General features: G+C 40.4%; 1 protein-coding gene across 1 annotated transcript in view; it reads left to right on the top strand.

Moving 5' to 3' along the window:
• Nucleotides 1-14,683, top strand: part of LOC127581501 (myeloperoxidase-like) — a 29,362-nt gene extending 14,679 nt beyond the window's left edge. Inside the window, exons 9-14 of the mRNA XM_052035962.1 lie at nucleotides 1,074-1,234; nucleotides 3,900-4,158; nucleotides 6,620-6,790; nucleotides 10,516-10,753; nucleotides 11,120-11,325; nucleotides 14,661-14,683. Of these exons, the coding sequence (XP_051891922.1) occupies nucleotides 1,074-1,234; nucleotides 3,900-4,158; nucleotides 6,620-6,790; nucleotides 10,516-10,753; nucleotides 11,120-11,325; nucleotides 14,661-14,683 (1,058 nt within the window). The remainder of the gene's footprint in view (nucleotides 1-1,073; nucleotides 1,235-3,899; nucleotides 4,159-6,619; nucleotides 6,791-10,515; nucleotides 10,754-11,119; nucleotides 11,326-14,660) is intronic.
• The last annotated feature ends 4,684 nt before the right edge of the window (nucleotides 14,684-19,367 follow it).

Raw genomic sequence — 19,367 nt, forward strand, 5'->3', positions numbered from 1 at the left:
AGATTTGTCTGGGCTTTTGATGATCAGTCCGTGGGAGACTTTAGACCCTGGGGAATTCTGAGCAAAATGGAAACAGGTTAATATGGTCCCTATCTGTAAAATAAGCTTTATTTTCTGCACTGTGTAAAATCAATGGAATTAGTTATCAGGACTAAACTAGGATTATCTTCATATAAACCAGGTAAGGGAATCAGGTGAAATCTTTGGGGATATAGCCATCAACTTCCTATCTGGATGTTAACAACTGACCAATATGTTCTTTTCAGCAGGGGGAGGCAAGTTCAATGACGTTGTTGCAATATTAACCTCTGACCTGAGTGGAAAATGGTTTTCTTGAAGACTGATGTGGGATAGAAAGTGACAGGTGTGAAGAGGGCATAGAAGCTCATTTTTAAGCTCTTTTGTATGAACGAGGAGTAGTGATGCTCCTATATGCCCCACAATGAATTCTCACTCCTTCCTTCTCATGAGACACTTTCCAAGGGATCCCTTCTCAACACTTAGCCAAGTGATGGCAATTTTATTTAAAAAATACAATTCTTATCCACTTCATGTTCATTCCAGGCAAGAAATAGTTAGAAGAACCTCTGGTTAAAGTATTTGTGTCTCTAGCTGCCAAAAGTATAGCCGAGTGAGCGATTAGAAACAAATTCTGCTATGAATTCCTATCGGAAGCTTTAAAAAAGGCCCCTGACCTTTGTTCATCAGGTTTCTTTATTGAGATGGACTTGTCGTGAATTGGAAAAAAAATCCTGTTTGACTATGCTCAACTCATGAAGTTCATTCAGCACTATGTATAAATATGCTTAGACATTCTGGTGTTGAGGATATTCAATATACATAACTCTCATGTTGCTATTTTGTTGAACAAGTTGCATTGGTTCATCTCACTGAAGCTGCTAGAAAGTCTTTATTTTAGATGAAGGGGCAGGGGGAAACAAGATTGAAAAATTGTGCATAAAATAGACAAAGGTAAGAAAAAATTTCAAACCAGGACTGATATGTAACTGAGAAAATACTTTCTTTAATGATGCAAAATCATTATCAATGTAATACTTATCTCGGGCCTACAGGAGATGGACGCGTGAATGAGCACCTGGGGCTCTTATCCTTTCATGTATTGTTTCTACGGGAACACAATCGCTTAGCAAGAGCACTGAAGAGGCTGAACCAACACTGGAGTGGCGAAACAATCTACCAGGAGGCGAGGAAAATCATGGGAGCATTTCACCAAGTAAATTATAATAGGATGCATCCAACTGAGAGATGGATTTTGTAAGAATAGAATCAAGGGGTCATAGAAAGACACAGCATGAAACATACCCTTCATTCCACTGGGTCTGCACCAACCATCATCCATCCATTAACACTAATCCAATGTTAATCCCTTTTTGTTTTATTCTCCCTACATTCTGGTCAGCTGCCCCCAGATTTTACCACTCACCTATACTTTTGGGGCAACTTACAGTGGCCAACTAACCTACCATCCAGCACATCTTTGGGATCTGGGTTGAAATGGAGTGCTTAGAGGATGTGCAAACTCAAGACAGATGGCATCCAAGGTCTGGAATGAACCCGGGTCTCTGGCACTGTGAGCCGGCAGCTCTACTAGCTGCACCACTGTGCCGCCCTGATTGGGCAAGGATGGAAAATAGGGTGGGGATTTCTTACATTGTATCCTAACCCAATTTAGCACTCACCCAGAATCCCAACTCATTTCTATCAACTAGTAGAATGGGTTAAAAAGCACATGCATAGTTCACTAAAGTGGCAATGACATGATGATAATCCATTTCTATTGTAGGTTCCTCTTTTATGTTATTATGTCATTGTTCCTTCATCATTATTGGCATTACTGATTCTAAATTCATTAACTCCCTAACCAAGAAAGCTATGGTAGAAATTTCACTCCATTTATTGCTGCTCGTCAGATAGGTGCCTCACCTTACTTCCTTAAGAACATTTAGGCATGATCAATAATTGGGTGTGGTAGCATGGTGGTCAAGCAACTGGACTAGTAATCATGGACTTGAACTTTACTCCAGCAGCAAGAGCAATTGCAATGAAAATCCCATCCTTTTCACTGACAACTTTCACAGAAGGATATCTGCTATCTTTACCCAATATGCCCCGTAATGTGGTTAAAACTTAACAGCCTCATCAGTTCAGGATGACAAGAGATAAAAGCTTGCCCACAACATTCACATCTCAGGAATGAATTATAATAAAGGAATTAAATTGTAGAATTATTAGTATGTTGCAGAAGGATTTTAATAGAACCATCACATCAATCCCATTCGTGCACTTTTCTTCCACAGCTCTGAAAATTATTCTTTCACAAGTCACTATCCAATTCCCTCCGATTGATACTATTTCCATTAACCTTCAAGTCAGCAAATTCCAGATCATAACTGTTCTGTGTAGAATGTTTTCTTCCCATTGTCCTTGTACTTTTTGAAAAAATGTTTTAAATCAGTGTCCCCAGTCCATTAACAGGAACAGCTTCCCTCCATTTACTGTATCTAAATTTGTTGTGATCTTAAACACCTCTGCAAAATCTCCTCTCAACCACCAACAAAAACAACCCTAGCATCTCCATTCAAAGCTGAAATCCCTGCATCCCTGGTACCATTCCAGTAATATTACTGGATTTTCACATCCTCCTTGGCTCCCTCTGTTCTTGCACACCTATTAGTAGCATATCATTTAATTTATATCGTCTTTCATTCTTTCTGCCGAAAGGTATCACTTGTTATGTTTCAGTATTAAATTTCTTCTGCCATATCTCCAATCTGCCAGCCATCCGTGTCTCCTTGCAGTCCATTACTATCCTATTCATTGTTATCCAACTTCTAAACTTTGTGTCATTTGCAGATTTGGATATTTTAACTTGTACATCACATTGAAGTTGCTGAATTTTTAATATAAAAAATAAAGTGGTCCCAGCACTGATCCCTGTAAAGTGACTATATACCACCATGCTTTGCGTTCTGCCTTTCAACCAATTTTCTATCCAAGCTGCTAGTGACACTTTAATGCCATTGGGCTCAATTTTCCTTATACATGGAACTAGCCAGCCAGTGATGAATTCATCCCACAAATTAATAATCAAAAATACCTTATCCTTCTAATGACGCAGACGGAAGCCATTCAACCCATCAGGCCAATGATGGCTCCCAGGAGAGCAATCCTATTAGGCCCTTTCCCTTTGTCCTTATTTCACTGTAGCTCTGCAGCTTATTCCCCCTCACATATGCCTGTTGATTGCCCTTTGATTTTTTTTTACCACACCAACAGTTAATTTACGATAATCAATTAACCTGCCAGCATATCTCTAGGACGTGGAAGAAACGAGCATCTGGAGAAACCCGCCTGGTCAGGGAGAGAATGTGTAAATTCCACCACAGATCACACTGAGGTCCAGATTGAACCCAAATCCCTGGAGTGGTGAAGCTGCAGCACTAACAACTGCACTAATGTGCCACCCTATATGCGCATGGTTTATGTCTTGGGTTAGTAAATTCCTGGGAAAAGACAGAAAGGCGTAAAAAAAACAAGTGCAGACATTCTAAAACTTTGGAGAATTCTAACTTTCTACTGATTTTCTGCAGCTGTTGACACCAATGTTCCTTGTTGTGATTAAAAAGCAAAAAAGACTCCAAGTGCTACAAACCTGAAATATAAACAGTAAATACTAATTTGTCAGGCGACACTTATGGAGAGAGAAACAGAGTTAACATTTCAGTTAGAAGATCTTTCATCAGAACTGTGGTGATTGATTGTAATATGAAGTACAACAAATTATTATCACTTTGCACAAGATTCAGTGTTCTGCTACCGTCTGAAATCCAGACTTCTCTGAACTTCCTTTCTATTTCTCTCCGTTTCATCTCTGACAGATTATAACCTTTAGAGACTATATCCCTCGCCTCATTGGTCCAGCAGCAATGCAGAAATTTCTCCCACCCTACACGGGTTATAATGACTCCATTGATCCCAGGATTGCCAATGTTTTTGCCACAGCTTGTTTCCGGTATGCACACGTCACTATTCAGCCATTGGTCCATCGTTTCAATGAAAGCTACCAAGAACACCCACAATATCCAAACCTTCCCTTGCGCAATTCCTTCTTCTCTCCCTGGAGAGTTGTGGATCAGGGTAAGTAATAAATCTCAACATCATTATAAATTTGCCACACATTTTTTACACTTGTGCATTGATTTGTTAGTATAAAAATATGACACACTGCTCAAACACTTCACTTACTTATTACTGTACATCAAAGAACATCAATATATGTGAAACAATTGAAGATGTTTGTGCGATGTGATGAAACCTATACAAATGTGGGAATTTTAATTGTAACATTCGTGAGTCAGAGAACTGACACCTGAGAGTCAGGCCCAAAATCCAGACCAGGTTAAACAAAAATGGTCTGTCTGCTAGGTTTTGCATCCTGAGTAAATTGATTTTGGGCTGCTTTATCCAATTCTTTTTGGTGTGAGCCTTTAGCAAATAGCTCTGGGGAGTAAAAGAAATATAATTCCAATTAAATGGACTGTGCTTAACTGACATAGGTGGGCGATAGTGATGGGAAAGTATAAAAAGAACTTTATTCTAACTCTTATGAAAGGTACAACAAACCTGGGTATTTGTTTTGACAACAATGCAAAGGGAAAACTTCATTTTACACCTAACCTGTAAATGTTAAATCAGACAATGCAAACAAAACTTCACTGATCTGTGCAGAACTTGCCTTACAGATGTTTAATGCAGTAGGTGGGAAGTGAAACATTAATCTTATGGGCAAACAGAAACTATGCATACATGACATACATGCACTATTCACATTCAGGTTTGGTACATGTGTGCAAATACACACCACACAGGCAGCACGCACATCTCGGCCTTTAGATACTATGCTCATTCAGACCGTACACATATAGGTACCATACATGGGCATACATGCACAATGCTCCTACAAGAACTGTAGATTAATGGACATGCAGATACCATGGATATGCAGACACCGTTCTCATATAGATGCACAACAAACACATATAAGCAAACAGATATCATACACATATGCATAGATAGTCAACATACATAAATGCAAATCCAGGTATTGTGCACATAAATGTACCATAAACACATGGCACACAGGCACTATGTAAATTTTATGCACATGTGGGCTCAACTTTGTATCTGGCAGAAGGCAGCCATTCTGTTGCCAGCCACTTTACACTTGACACAACTCTAAACCACCGATTGAAGTAAATTATCGAGACATGGATGTCAGTTTGACACTGGCCATTTGGAGCTGTTGGGATTTGCTGGCTCTGGTTGTAAAGGAGAATGGTCTGAGATAAAATCATTAAAAGAGTTGCACCAAAAGCTGGGTGCCAAGGGCTGTCTGTTGCTTTTCACAATTCCTCAGTGATGGATGGTAAAGGTTAAAAAACACACAAAATATTGAGGAGAGGAAGGAGGAATTAATTTCTAGGAGGCCTATGATGGAGTTGTTGTGAAAAATAAAAGCTCATGGTGTTTGCAGTAGCATATTGGCATGAATAAAATATTGGCTGGCTAACAAAAAACAGTGTAGGCATAATTGGGTCTTTTTCTGGTTGGTAAGATGTAATAACTGGTGTGTCACAAGGTACCAGGGCCTTAGCCTTTTACAATTTATATAAACAGCTTGGACAAACACACAAAAGGTATGTTTGCTAAGACAGTTGATGACACAAAGGCAGTTGGAAAGGTAAGTGAGAAAAGAATATAAGGAGTTTACAAAGGAATACAAATAGGTTAAATAAGTGGGCAAAGATCTGGCAAATGAAGTGTAATAATGGGAAGATTGTCTATTTTGACAAGAAAAAAAAGCATATTATCTAAATGGTGAGAGATTGTAGAGCTCTCAGATGCAGAAGGTTCTGGGTATATTAGTGCATGACTCACAAAATCTACTGTGGAGGAAAGCAAGAACTTAGGCAGGTAATGGAATATTATCTTTTACTGCTAGGGAAAATGAATACAAAATTAGGAAGGTTGTGTTTCAGTTACACAACTAGGATGTACTGTACAGAATTTAAGGAAGGAAACTAATGCATTGGGAGCAGTTCAGAGCAGGTTATTAGACTGAAACCTGGAATAGATGGTTTGGCTTCTGAGAAAAGGATGAGAAGGCTAGGCTTGACTCTGCAGGAGTTTAGAAGATTGAGAGCGGATGATTAAAACATACATGATCCTGTTGAGTCTTGACAATGTGGGTGTGGATAGGATGTCTCCTTTTACTGGAGATTTTGGAACTAGGGGCCACTATTAAAAGTAAGGGGGTCACCCATATAAGACAGAGATGAAGCAAAATTTTTCTTCTCATGAACCTTTGGAACTTTCTTCCTCGAAGGGTGGTAGAATATTTGCATACATTTAGGCAAAGGTAAATAGATCCTCAATAAACTTAGGGATGAAGATTATCACAGGTGGGTGGAATGCAGAGCTGAGTGTCAATCAGATCAGCCATGATCTCATTGAATGGCAGAATTGGTTTGAAAGACCAAGTGGCTAGCTCCAGCTCTTAACTCGTTCATATGTTCAGAGCCATGTTTTATTCTGTCAGGCGGAGTTGAACCAATTCTTCGGGGATTGCTGGCTAATCCAGCCAAAAGGCAGAAGCAAAATCGGATGATAGTGGATGAACTGCGCCAACACTTGTTTGAGTTGACGAGTCGGCTGCCACTGGACCTGGCCTCATTAAACCTGCAACGATCCAGGGACCATGGGCTCCCAGGTATTGAGAATTGCTCAGAACTGGCCACATTGCACAGATATACATGGACATTCATACAGTGTGGCACAGCAGGTAGTGCTGTTGCCTCAACAGCTGCAGTGACCCCGCAATCCTGACCTCTGGTCCGGTCTGTGTGGAGTTTACACGTTCCCTCCAGGACCACATTTCTTCTGGGTGCCCTGATTTCCTCTCACTTTCCAAAAATGTGCTGTTTGGTAGGTTAATTTTTTGCTGTAAATTACCCCTAATGTAGGTGGATTGTGAGAGAATCACAGTGGAGTGAATGGTCATATGGAAAAGAATAGGTTACAGGGGAAATTTGTGGGGGAATGGGATCTAGGGCATTGCTCTAAGAGTCAACACAAGCTGGAAGGGTCTCCTCTACATCATGAGAAAAATTGAAATATACTTATATATACGAATGCACATTCCTTCACATAAAAACACACAATCCTCTCCCCCTCTCACACATACACACACACACACACACACACACACACACACACACACACACACACACACACACACACCCCTACCTCATGGAGCTACAGACATATGCGTACTGTTATGCACATGCTCAATAGAAATGCATAGTCATAGATGCGCATTTACATGAACACATATTTACACGGACTCTCAATAGACTGTATGGTTGTAGACATTGAAAGAAAAATGTAATTACTGCAAACCAATAAGTAACCTTATTCCCTGAAGTTCATGATACTGTTTCTGCAGCATAAGCAATCTGCTTGGATACCACTCGATTATATGTAAGATGTACTGTGGATAACTCATCAGGCACTATTTTGACAGGGATAAAAATAATGTGATGATAGATCATGGGATAGATTTTTACATTCCAGTTGGGTTTACCCTACCTTAAGCCTCACCTCATTTATGAAAGTACTGTGTTCTAATGTTAACTCAAGTTGGATTAGGGAAGAGTCCACTTGATAAAGGAAGGAAAATTAATGGTGATTGAACTTAAAAGACAATTGAAAATTTCTTAGAACATTCATAAACATCTCAAACCAACAGTGAGATTTGCTAAGATTGGAGGGGCTTGGGATGAAGGCCAGAAAGAATGAAAGCTGAGTGTGGGAAAATTAAAATGGAAAGTGCTGGAAACACTCAGTAGGTCAGGCAGCATCTGTGGAAAGAGAAACAGAGTTAGTGCTCCAGGTTGCAGACTCTGAAATCTGAACTGTTAACTCTGTTTCTCTTCTCACAGATGCTGCCTGGCATGCTGACAGTTTCCAGCATTTGCTATTTTTATTTCAAATTTTGGGCATTTGCAATTTGTTGATTTTCATTTACTGAGTGCAGACATGAGTTTATAGATAAGTGATGATGGACCTCCTTCTTGACACTGAAAGTGCAGTTCTATGTTAGCTTTATTGGTGTTTAGGATGTTACCAAACCTTCCAGCAGAAGGATGAGGCAGGCATTTTCATCCCTTTGGGTTTACTGGATGACATGTATTCCCTCAATGGTCCCTTTTTCCTTTGAACATCAGGATGATGTTTTTCTGGTGGCAAGTACTCTAATGCCAATAAAAGGAATTTAATGCAGAATAAATAAAGCTGATAAAAGTTTAAATGCCCACTGGGGAAAAATATGAATTATCTTTAAACAATCTTTGGGAAGCACTTTAAATGCCACTGTGATGCCCCACTAGAAGATTAAGTGACCTGGAACTAGTAGGAATTGGGTGGAGCTAATTTAGTTTGAATAACCGGCTTTCTACAAAGGTGTCTCAAAATTGGAGCATGACAAAACTGTCAGCCATCTCAAACTGAAGCCTGCAGTTATGTTTATATATGGCACAACTGATTACAGAAACAAAATAAGTTTGTTGCTGAAGGGTATGGACTTATGTGGAATCAAGGGTCAGTAGGGAAGAGAAGCTGTTTGCCTTTTGTCAACTTGCATGACAGCCGGTTCCAAAGGCATTAAGTTAAAAAGCCTGGCAACTTACATTTATCACAGAATATCAATCAAATCCAATTCAGGGTCATAGTGTCAGGGGAAGTTGGCATCCATGGTGTGTTGGTCTTTGGCAATTTGGCCGGGCGATAGCAGGAAACATCATACAAGCTATTCCACTGGCTCCCTGACTATTAGAAGTGACTTATATAAACTGTAGGTCAAGAATCAGAGTGAACCATGCGATATGTTTAATGCTGAAGAGGAAAAACACTTTGTTTGAAAGATGAAGTCAAAATCGAGTTTATTGTTGTATGCACAAGTACATGTATGCGAAAAACTTACTTGCAGTAGCATCACAGGCACATAGCAAATGTTAAATATGAAAGGTCTTTAGTCTCATTCAACATCAATCAACATCACAGATCAACTAGTCCACAAGAGGTTCATTGAAAATAAGTAAATGCAGTAAACCAGGTTATTTCAGCATCAGATGTCTTCATTATCCATACCCTCACAAGTAAATCAATTTTATCTTCAGTTGTAATTCTTTCCCTCTTTCCCAAGTCTGCAAGCCCATAAATAGACCCTTGGCCTTGGGTATGCATTCCAACTGGCAAGCTGCCAGATCTGCTTGGGCATTAACCATTGGAATCTTGGATGATAAAGAAGCTAGTCATCACCCAGTAGCTTGTGACAGAGGTGAGGAAGCCATTGGCTTTCTTTGCCATTTGTTTACTATTTTGCTGCAGGTTGTTGGACCTCTGACATCTTGCAATCATTGTATAATTTATTGCTCGGTATTTTACTTCAACGACCAAATAATTTACATTAACCCCTCAACTGATGCAAGCTTTGTACATCAGAATATATGTAAGAGGAGCAGAGCTACATCACCAGATCTCTCAAGTAATTTCCCCCATTCAATAACATTGTGGCCGATCTGATTCTAGTCTCAACCTTGTACTCCCACCTACTGTACCTTCAATAATCTTTCATTTTCTTGCTTTATTTCTCATATCTATCCACTCTTTTTTGAAGAAGAAAATTCCAAAGACCTTCTTAAGAGAAAAATATTCACCTCATCTCTGCCTAAATTGGATGATCCCTTATTTTGAAACAGTGATCCCCAGCTCTACACAAAAGGAAACATTCTCTCCACTTCCACCATGTCAGGATCTTAGATGTTTCAATCAAGTCATCTCTCACTTCTCTAAACTCCAGCAGATATAAGCATAGCCCATCCAACCTTTTAACATAAGATAATTCATCTGTTCCAGGTATTAGTTTAGTCAATCTTTTCTTAACTGTTTCCAATTTGTTACATCCTTCCTTAATTACAGAAATAATAATGCACACAATACTCCAGCTGTGCTCTCACCAATCCCTGTATAACTGAAGCATCACCTCTGGATGTTTATATTCTAATTGATCACAATAAATGATAATATTCTGTAATGCAATGTAACTATACAGTCAAAGAAGGTATCTGATTTAATCCCTGGTCTACTGCTTTTTCAGGTAAAGTGGTAGGGGGACAGGGCATTATTTCATGAATTATGGAGGGAACATTTTTGCTTCTGTCTACAGTGTCAACAGGAAATTTCTGTGTAGACATTGGACAAGGATGGCATTAAGCTCTCTGTGATTGATCTGCCAAGCTGCTAGAGCTCACTCATTTTTGAACCATGGGGTGGGCTGCTTTGGGGCCCTCGTGTAGAAGCAGAAGTGGAGAGAAAATAACTGGAGAGCAAAACGCAAATTGTATTCCTTGCTTTCTTTCTCTCTAATAAACACAGGTTATAATGCTTGGAGGAAGTTCTGTGGTCTCTCTGAGCCCAACAGTGTGAAGGATCTCACAGTAGTCCTCAGAAATTCTCGTCTGGCAAGGGACCTGTTCAAGTTGTATGGAACTCCAGATAACATCGAGCCATGGCTTGGGGGAGTATCAGAGCCATCTGTCAGAGGTGGAAGGTTGGGTCCATTGCTTGCCTGCTTGGCAGGACAGCAGTTCAAAAATCTGAGAGATGGAGACAGGTAAGAGATGACTGTTTATCACATGTATAAATATTAACTAATTTAAATGACTCCCTCATTCATGCCAAGGGGAAATGAATTCCAAGTCTCAATAGTAAAGCTCAAGTTGAAGCCTTAAAGATCTTCCGCAGTTTCAGATAATTTTTGACAATTTTTAACTAAATTAAATTTAATGCTATTTGTAAGAGGAGGAGGAGAACTTAATGAGTAACTGATCATCCTGTGCACTTTTGTTTGGTTCCCTGCAATCTCTCTGGCATTCAACTGGAACTGCACGTTGGGCATTGCTGAGAACAGTCTCCCTACAGCCCACAGACACAAGAATCTCAGAAATGCCTGACATTGTACTCTTTCTTTGTTCTTCAGATTCTGGTGGGAACACCAAGGGGTTTTTACCGACAGTCAGCAACAGGCTCTGAAGCAAATCTCACTCTCCAGAGTAATCTGCGATAACACCAGGATTGAAGAAGTCCCTCGAGATGCATTTAGGTTCAGGACCTATCCAGAAGGATATGTGCGTTGCACACAGATTTCACAAGTAGATCTGAGTGCCTGGAAGGAGAATGTTGAAGGTACAGTATTCCTGGGGCAGAACAATGTTTTTTTTGGTCTCTCAGTCTTCCTGTCTGAGCTAAAAGTGTACTGTGCTGTTTCTACCAATTCAGAGTGTAACAGGATGTAGAGAAGTCTTGCCAGATACAGCAACGTGAGAGCTGGGTGAGAGAAAATTTGTCTAGATCAAATAAAAAGTGAGACATAAATTAATCTAAATGATACTTAGATAGCATCAAACAGACCAATGAAGGGATATCTTTGAAAAGATGATAGTAATATATAAATTGGGCAAATGTTGGAGCTGATTGGATATTTGATGGACAGCTGAGCATGCTGTAAGTTCAGGTTATTTTTGCCAGGCAGTTTTGAACAAAATACTAAGCTTAAGAATATTTGCATAGTGCTCGGAGGAGGTTGGAGTATGCTTTAGGTTCAACGCTGTCTCCTGCACAACAGATGCTGCTTTTCTCCTGACAAAGCAGGTTTGACCTGCAGGTGCTCTGATCTTGCATCAATCTGAAGATGATGAGCTAAGACAGATGCTGCTCACCACTGGCCTGGTAACATGGCCCACTCTAAAACAGAGCAGGCCTCCTTACTGGGATGTGTTGATCAGTGGGGCAAGCCATCAGCTTCTTGTCAGTTAGATTCTTCTCCCACAAAATCCAGCATGCTGCAGCTCATTTAGCTTTACACTCCTCCTCAAATTGGATCTTAATCCTTTTTAACCTGTTGGCAATGTGAATGATCAGTTTAGGAATTAGGGTGCAACTTAGGCATCATGGCCAATTCTGGGCACCAGCCTTTCGGAAGGATGTCAAGCCCCAAGAGAAAGCACAGGAAAAAATGTAGTAGAATGCTCCCAGATATGCATATAAGGACTTCAGATATGCAAAGAGACCAGAGAAGCTGGGGTTGTTCAAATACAAAAGAAACAACAGAATGCCAAAGGAAGCACCATTTCTGGTTCCAGGTCTAAGATAATTGTCAAAGAACCACATGAGAAGAGATTTATTTTGATAGATGGCATATGGCATGCTTGGCTTTACTAGTCGAGGAACTGAGTTCAAAAGTTGGGAAGTTACGTTGCAGCTTTATAAAATTCTAGTTAGGCCGTATCTGGAGTACTGGATTCGATTCTGGTCACCCCATTACAGGAATACAGAAGAGGTTTACCAGGATGCTGCCTGGATTAGAGGGCGTGTGCTACAAGGACAGGTTGGATTAAAATTGGGTTGTTTTCTCTGGAGCGGTGGAGGCTGAGGGGAGATCTGATAAAGGTTTATAAGATTGTGAGAGGCATAGACAGCTGGTATCTTTTTCCCAGGGTGAAATGCCTAATACCAGAGGGTATGCAGCAAAGGTGAGCGGGGGTAAATTCAAAGGAGATATACGGGGCAAGTCTTTTACACACAGAGTGGTGGGTGCCTGGAATGCGTTGCCAGGGGTGGTGGAGGAGGCAGATACAATAGAGGTGTTCAAGAGGCTCTTAGATAGGCACATGACTGTGCAGGAAGTAGAGGGATATGGGCACTGTGTAGGCAGAATGGATTAGTTGGGCATTTGATTACTAATTTTATTAGTTCAGCACAACAATGTGGGCCGAATGGACTGTTCCTGCGCTGTAGTGTTCTATAATCTATAAATTGCCATCTGGGGTGCACTGCCTGAAAGAGTGGTGGAAAGAGGTGCAAGGAATGGGAACCAGGTAGATGAAGGGGAGAAAATAGCAGCACTTTGAGGATTAGGGCAGGGGAGTGAGACTAATTGGATAGTCGGTTTTCAATAGCTAGTGCAGGTTTGATGAGCAGAATAGCCTCCAACTCTGTTGTAATTCTACAGTTTTATCTTTTAATAAAGTCTTTCTTCAGACGTTTTGTGGCTGAGAGTCAGGGCAGTTCCATTTGTCCTTCCTCGTTACTCAAGGCCACTGAAACCTCCTTAGAATTTCAGCCCCTTGAATTTATTGCCATAAAAATGATTAAACACCCAGCTTTGATCCTGACTCTTGCCAGTAATGACATTTTTCCTCTTGCAGTGACTCCCTGCGGCTCCGTCCCTGTTGTGGCTCATGCCCATTTCTCGATCTGTAAATCCTTGGTCAGGTACACCTGTGAGTCCGGATATATGCTGGAGGGAAGGGATACAATAACGTGTGTGAGTAACAGGCAGTGGGAACCTGCACCACCCAGCTGTACAGGTGAGGGGTGGAATTCAGTCACCAGACAAGGGCTAACCGTGGTGATGTTATCTTACTGTTTATTCAATGACTTTAGAAGTCCAGTACTTTAATGTTAGAAAAACATGTCTTCTCGGTAGCTTCATGCAATTAATTTTCTGCAAAATTTACTTTAATCACTGAACCTTCCTCACTGTGGACAAAAAAAAACAAAGAGGAAACAAGTGAACATTTCTATTTTTATTTGTTAAATATTCACCACTCCCCCATCTTCTTTAATTCTGGTACTTGGTGCACAAATCCCCATATAGCATTGCCATGTCAGACTGTCGATCAGACACAGGGCAAAGTTCCCTCAACACTGTCCCTTCAAGTTCTGCTTGATCTTCCTCATGGTGTCTGTGTAGATGCCATATCTGCATTAGTCTTCTGTCCACAACACCCAGCCAGAATAGTGCTCTGCCTGGTGAGATGTGTCTGAGTAGTGCTGCTGCTTCACAATCCCAGCAACCTGGGTTCAATCCAGATCTCCAGTGAAGCCTGTGTGAAGATTGTATGTTCTCCCTGTGACCCTGTGGGTTTCTCTCAGGTACTTGGTTTCCTCCCAAATCCCAAAAGTGTGCAGATTGATTGGTTAATTGACCGCTGTAAATCACCCTTAGTGCAGTTAAGTTTGTAACAGACTAAAAGAGGAGATTAATAGACATGTGAGAGAGCATATGATTTCAGGAAATTAAGTGGGAGAATATGATTGATGGGTTGGTTTAAAAGCCAGCATAGACTTGATGGGCTGAATGGCCTCCTTCAATGTTGTGAGTGAATATGAGAAATTAACTGAGGAAGCCTGAGCCCTGGAACTGGTGCACACACAGAACCCCCAGCTCACACAGAGGGATCACATGCCAAGGAATATGACATGGCTAAAGCAGCCTCTCAAAGTGAGTCTCCACTTCAAAGTTTGGATCAAGAGTTGGATGGTGGTTCTGAGGAATGACAGTGTGCTGATGGAGGTCCCTCTGGTCACTGCTCTTGGCACCTAAGTTTGAACTGTGTTTATGATTTCAGGAAAGATCACATGAGGGAATTATTCACCCAGTAACTGCACCAACTCTCCTGTAACATTTGCACAGTTACAATTCATTCTAATTTGTTTTAAATCATTTTATCCTGCAGGCATCTTGGCAAATGAAATATGACACTTCATGGTTTGGATCTGAAAAGCATACGTTGCTAAATAAGAATAGCAGCAGCTTCAGTGTCCATTCCCTTTGAGTGTGATCAGGTTTGGAGGACAATATCCCACAATCAACCCAGAAACATCTGACCCCTCTTGAGGGTTTAGTCTAACTTCAACTTAAACATTGCTAGGGCTCATAGGCTTTAGGTTGAAATGAGATGAAATGATGATTTATATTAACAGACAGTAAAATTCTAGAATATATTAATGTTCTCACATATATAACAAGTTAAGAATGGGACAAATCAGTTCACATCAAACATACTGATTACACCTGATTATGCTTCTGAGATGCATTGTAATCCTGTTGTAGAATTAACCAATAAAAATACTGTCTTCACTAATTGTTTGAGTTAAATAAGTTCCAACTGAATGAGATTGCTGGTGTGGAGAAGGGTCTTGTCAGAGTTGGTGGTCAAGGGTCAGAGTAAGGGTTAGGTATGCCAGGAGAACAGAAACCATTCTGTAATTGCATAATAATGTGTGGAGACAATGATTGAAAAAGAGAAAACAACTAATCATCATATCAGTTAATACCAGTTGTTCTGTAAAGGACAGTCCTGACCATTATCAATCAGATTTTATATGGACAGCTCTCCAGTGATATCCCATGCCCAACAGATACCTTTTCAAAGATAAGTCATGCCTATGTTTGTGCCGGGAACAATGACCTGCAGAAATTGCTTAACCACGTCATCATTTCCCTTGGCTAGATAAAGAATTCTTGACCCTATCCTTCGACAGGATCCCTGGCCTCCAACATGCTCTTATGGCCGGGGTATTTGTGAGGCTGGTGCAGTTGAATTTTTGGTTATTAGTGACACCTCCACCCCCCAAATATTGATGAAGGGTGGGATTGATAACGGTCAAGAGTTGGTTATTAGACCCTCTTTTGTGGGAGATGTCATTGCCTGGCATTTTTGTGGCACATACGTTACACGCCACTATCAGCATCTGCCTGAATGTTGATTTTCTCTTGCTGCATGCAGGCACGGGCTGTTTCATTTGATAAGAGTTGTTAATAGAATTGAACATTGTGTAATCATCAGCAAAATTCCCCACTTCTGACCTTAAAATGAAGCAGCTGAAGATGATTGGGCCTAAATTCACTGCCCTGAACTCCTGCAGTGCGTCCTAGGGCTGGGATGACTGACCTCCATCAAATATCTTATTTTATGTCAAGTATGACTCCAAACATTGGAGTGTTTTTCCTTTGTTGTCCATTGAGCTCAATTTTAGCAGGGCATTTTCACACCAGACAAGGTCAGATTTTACCTCAGTGTCAACGGCAATCACTCTTACCTCACCCTTGGAATTCAGTTCTTTGGTCCATATTTGGATCAAGACTGAGATAATGACTGAGGCCCAGTGGGTCTGGTGAAACCTATAATGAGCATTGGTGAGCAAGCTATTTGTGACAGCAGTATCGACAATACCTTCCATTTGATTTGCCGATGGTTGAAAGCCAATAAATTGGGTGGTATTATTCTGCAATAAAGGATAATTGTTGGTTCCGTTGAGCATGGTTCCAGATGTGGGATGACCTGTTGCTCGTGGAACTCATCTTTATATGTTAGTATTAAATAAAATTAAAATTAGAATCATGCAGTGATGCACTCAGACATCTTCCAAAAAAGTAAGTGGTTCTGAATTTGAAAATACTTCAGCATCATTAAGTCCAAGACAATGAAAGCAAACTTTTACAATCTATACAGCACACTTTTTGCCTGGTTGAACTTCCTTAAAAACATAAGCAATAGTTTTAACTTCCATTGAACAAGTTTTACATTAAACATTGTGTTAACTTGTCCACTGAAGCAAGCTAGAATCATTGGAACTGACCTTTATTTAATCATAGCCTTTGCTATTTACATAGCGTCAAGTTCCCTTTCAACTTCTCTTGCGAAATTGTCAGGTGTGGCACCTTAAGCTTTGTGAAATGAAGAAAGGAATGAAAGGGAGTAAACTGCCTTAGTTATCAGAATGAGCAAAAGTCATCACTGTCAGAAACAACATTCCACTCACGTCATAATTCAACACTTTACTGCTGCTTTATTTTACAGCTTCAACAGGCAAAGATGATCACAATAGAATTTCATTGTCATAGTTAGAAAGGCAGAGTATTAGCTCGGAACAATGTTAACACAGAATAACAAAAGTTTAATCTATTGAATTCCAAAAATGACTACATTCATCAGACAACAACAGATAACATTCAGTTGAAGTGCAGTCACTATTAATGAAGGCAAATGAGGCAGCAAGTCCAACTGAACCATTTCTCACAGACAAAATAGGAGTTTCATTGATTGAAGTAGGAGGGAGGAGAACAGAGCTCAGTTTTTAACTAGAATGACATCTGATGGTTAACACCAGGCGGATCAATTTGATATATTATCCACATAGAAGCAACTGAAAATGGGGCATTTCTGATTGTGTTGAAGTACCTTGCACAGTTGATCCAAGTCCTCTATCCTAAACTTACTGAGTTTGACGTCTGAAGAAACACAAAATCATTTTTTTTTTGCATCGTTCTTGGTGAGCTTGGGGATTGGGTGAGTTGATTTCATGTAGGAGAAAGCCACCTTCAGAGAAGATATTTTGTAAAGCACTCTGCAGTGGGCACTAGAGTTGTTTGGAATCAACTCTCTGCAAGGGCTGGTGAAAGAAGAGGAGGAGAACAGAGTCTCAGCTTTCTGTTCTTTTATTGAAGTGAGGTTACAGGGAACATTAAACCAGCATGCCTGAAAAAGCTAAAAACAGCAATGCCTTGGAATCACCATTATCATACATCACCCTGGCTTGGACAGTCTCTTCAACATTGCTGGATGAAAATCATGAGGTTAACTCCCACAGTAATTGGATGATCAGCAGCACACCATGGACGGCTGTGGTTCTAGAGAGGCCAAACACCATCTCCAAGCAACTATGGTGGGCAATAATCACGGCCTGGTTAGTGTTACTCATGTTGCTGGATCAAATAAACATAAGGTACCAGGGCTGGAATCAAAGGATTTTGAACTGGTGACTGAATGCGTTGCTGATGATCAACCTTCCACAGATAGAGCATGGGAAGTTCCTGCCTTTCTTGATAAATACTTTTCCTGCACCTCAGCAGACAGCAAAAGCAGTGGTTGTGTTTATATTTGCAACAAAGAGTGACAAATTCCATCTTCATCCAGGAAATTCTCTACTTCTATCCAGTTTCTATCTCCCTTATTACATTTCCGCAGGCTGAATACATTTGGCCTTAGACTGCAGCCCAAGAACCATCTTCTGAACCATCAACAAAATCCATAATCTTGTCCAATTCTGCTGATTTAGGTTCATTTTCACCTTCCTTTATTATCCCATCCAAACTTCCAGGAAGTTCTGAAAATGAGTTTTAATATGTCATTGTTTATGCCCTTCAAAAGTGGTACATGCTAAAGAAACAACTTTTATCAGGATATAAGAGAATTTATTGCAGAATGCATATTAACAGTGAGATTAATAAATAATTTATTTTTAAAGTTGCATATAAAATGCAATTGGACTTTTGAAATAAATTTTCAAATGTTGAAAAAGAGCTTAGACCTAGGTTTAAATTTCAGGATATTTTAATAAACTTACAGGTAGAGTACAAGCAGTAGGGTACATATGTGCATCATAAAAATGTACTTGGAATCTAACAGCATCTCAGAACATGAAGGTGGAGAAGTCCTCAGTGCCTGATGGGATCAATCCCAGGTTGTTGAGAGGAGATTGCTGTGGCCTTGATAAAGATCTTTGTATCCTCTATGGCCACAGGTGAGGTACCAGAGGATTGGAGAGTAGCCTGTGTTGTTCCTTTGTTTAAGAAGGGCAATATGGATAATCCAGGAAATTAGAGGCTGGTGAACCTCTCATCAATGATAGGGAAGCTATTGGATAGGATTCTTAGGGATGGGATTTACTCACATTCGGAAAAAGCATTGGGCTTATTAGGGACAGTCAACATTGTTTTGTGCAGGGCAGGTTTTGTCTTACAAACATGATTGAGTTTCTTTTCAGGAGGTGATGAAGGTGATCGATGAGGGCAGGGCAGTGGATGTTGTCTACATGGAATTTAGAAAGGCATTTGACATGGTCCCTCATGGTAGGCTGATCCAGAAGATTAAGATGCACACGATCCATCGTGGCTTGGATTCAAAACTGGCTTGGCCACAAAAGACAGAGGGTCGTGGTGGAGGGGTGCTAATCTGACTGGAGGTCCGTGACCAGTGGTGTTCAGCAGAGGTCAGTGCTGGGATCTATGTTGTTTATGATATTCATAAATGACTTGGATGAAAAGGTAAGTGGGCTGATCAGTAAGTCTGCACCCGACACAAAAATCGGCAGTGTTTAATGAGGAAGGTTGTCGAAGGATTCAGCAGGATATGGATCAGTTGGAAATGTGGCAGAGAAATGGCAGATGGAATTTAATCAGGACAAATGTGAAGTTATGCATTTTGGGAGGTCAAATGCAAGAGGAAACTATAATAGCAACATTTAAGAGGCATTTAGACAGGCATGTGAACAAGTAGGGAATGGAGGGATATGTGCAGGCAGATGTTTGAATTGACATCACAGTTGGCACAGACATGGGCTGAAGGATCTGTTCCTTTGCTGTACTGTTCTATGTTCTA

Source organism: Pristis pectinata, chromosome 21 (genome assembly GCF_009764475.1).
Source record: "Pristis pectinata isolate sPriPec2 chromosome 21, sPriPec2.1.pri, whole genome shotgun sequence".
Lineage (NCBI taxonomy): Eukaryota > Metazoa > Chordata > Chondrichthyes > Rhinopristiformes > Pristidae > Pristis > Pristis pectinata.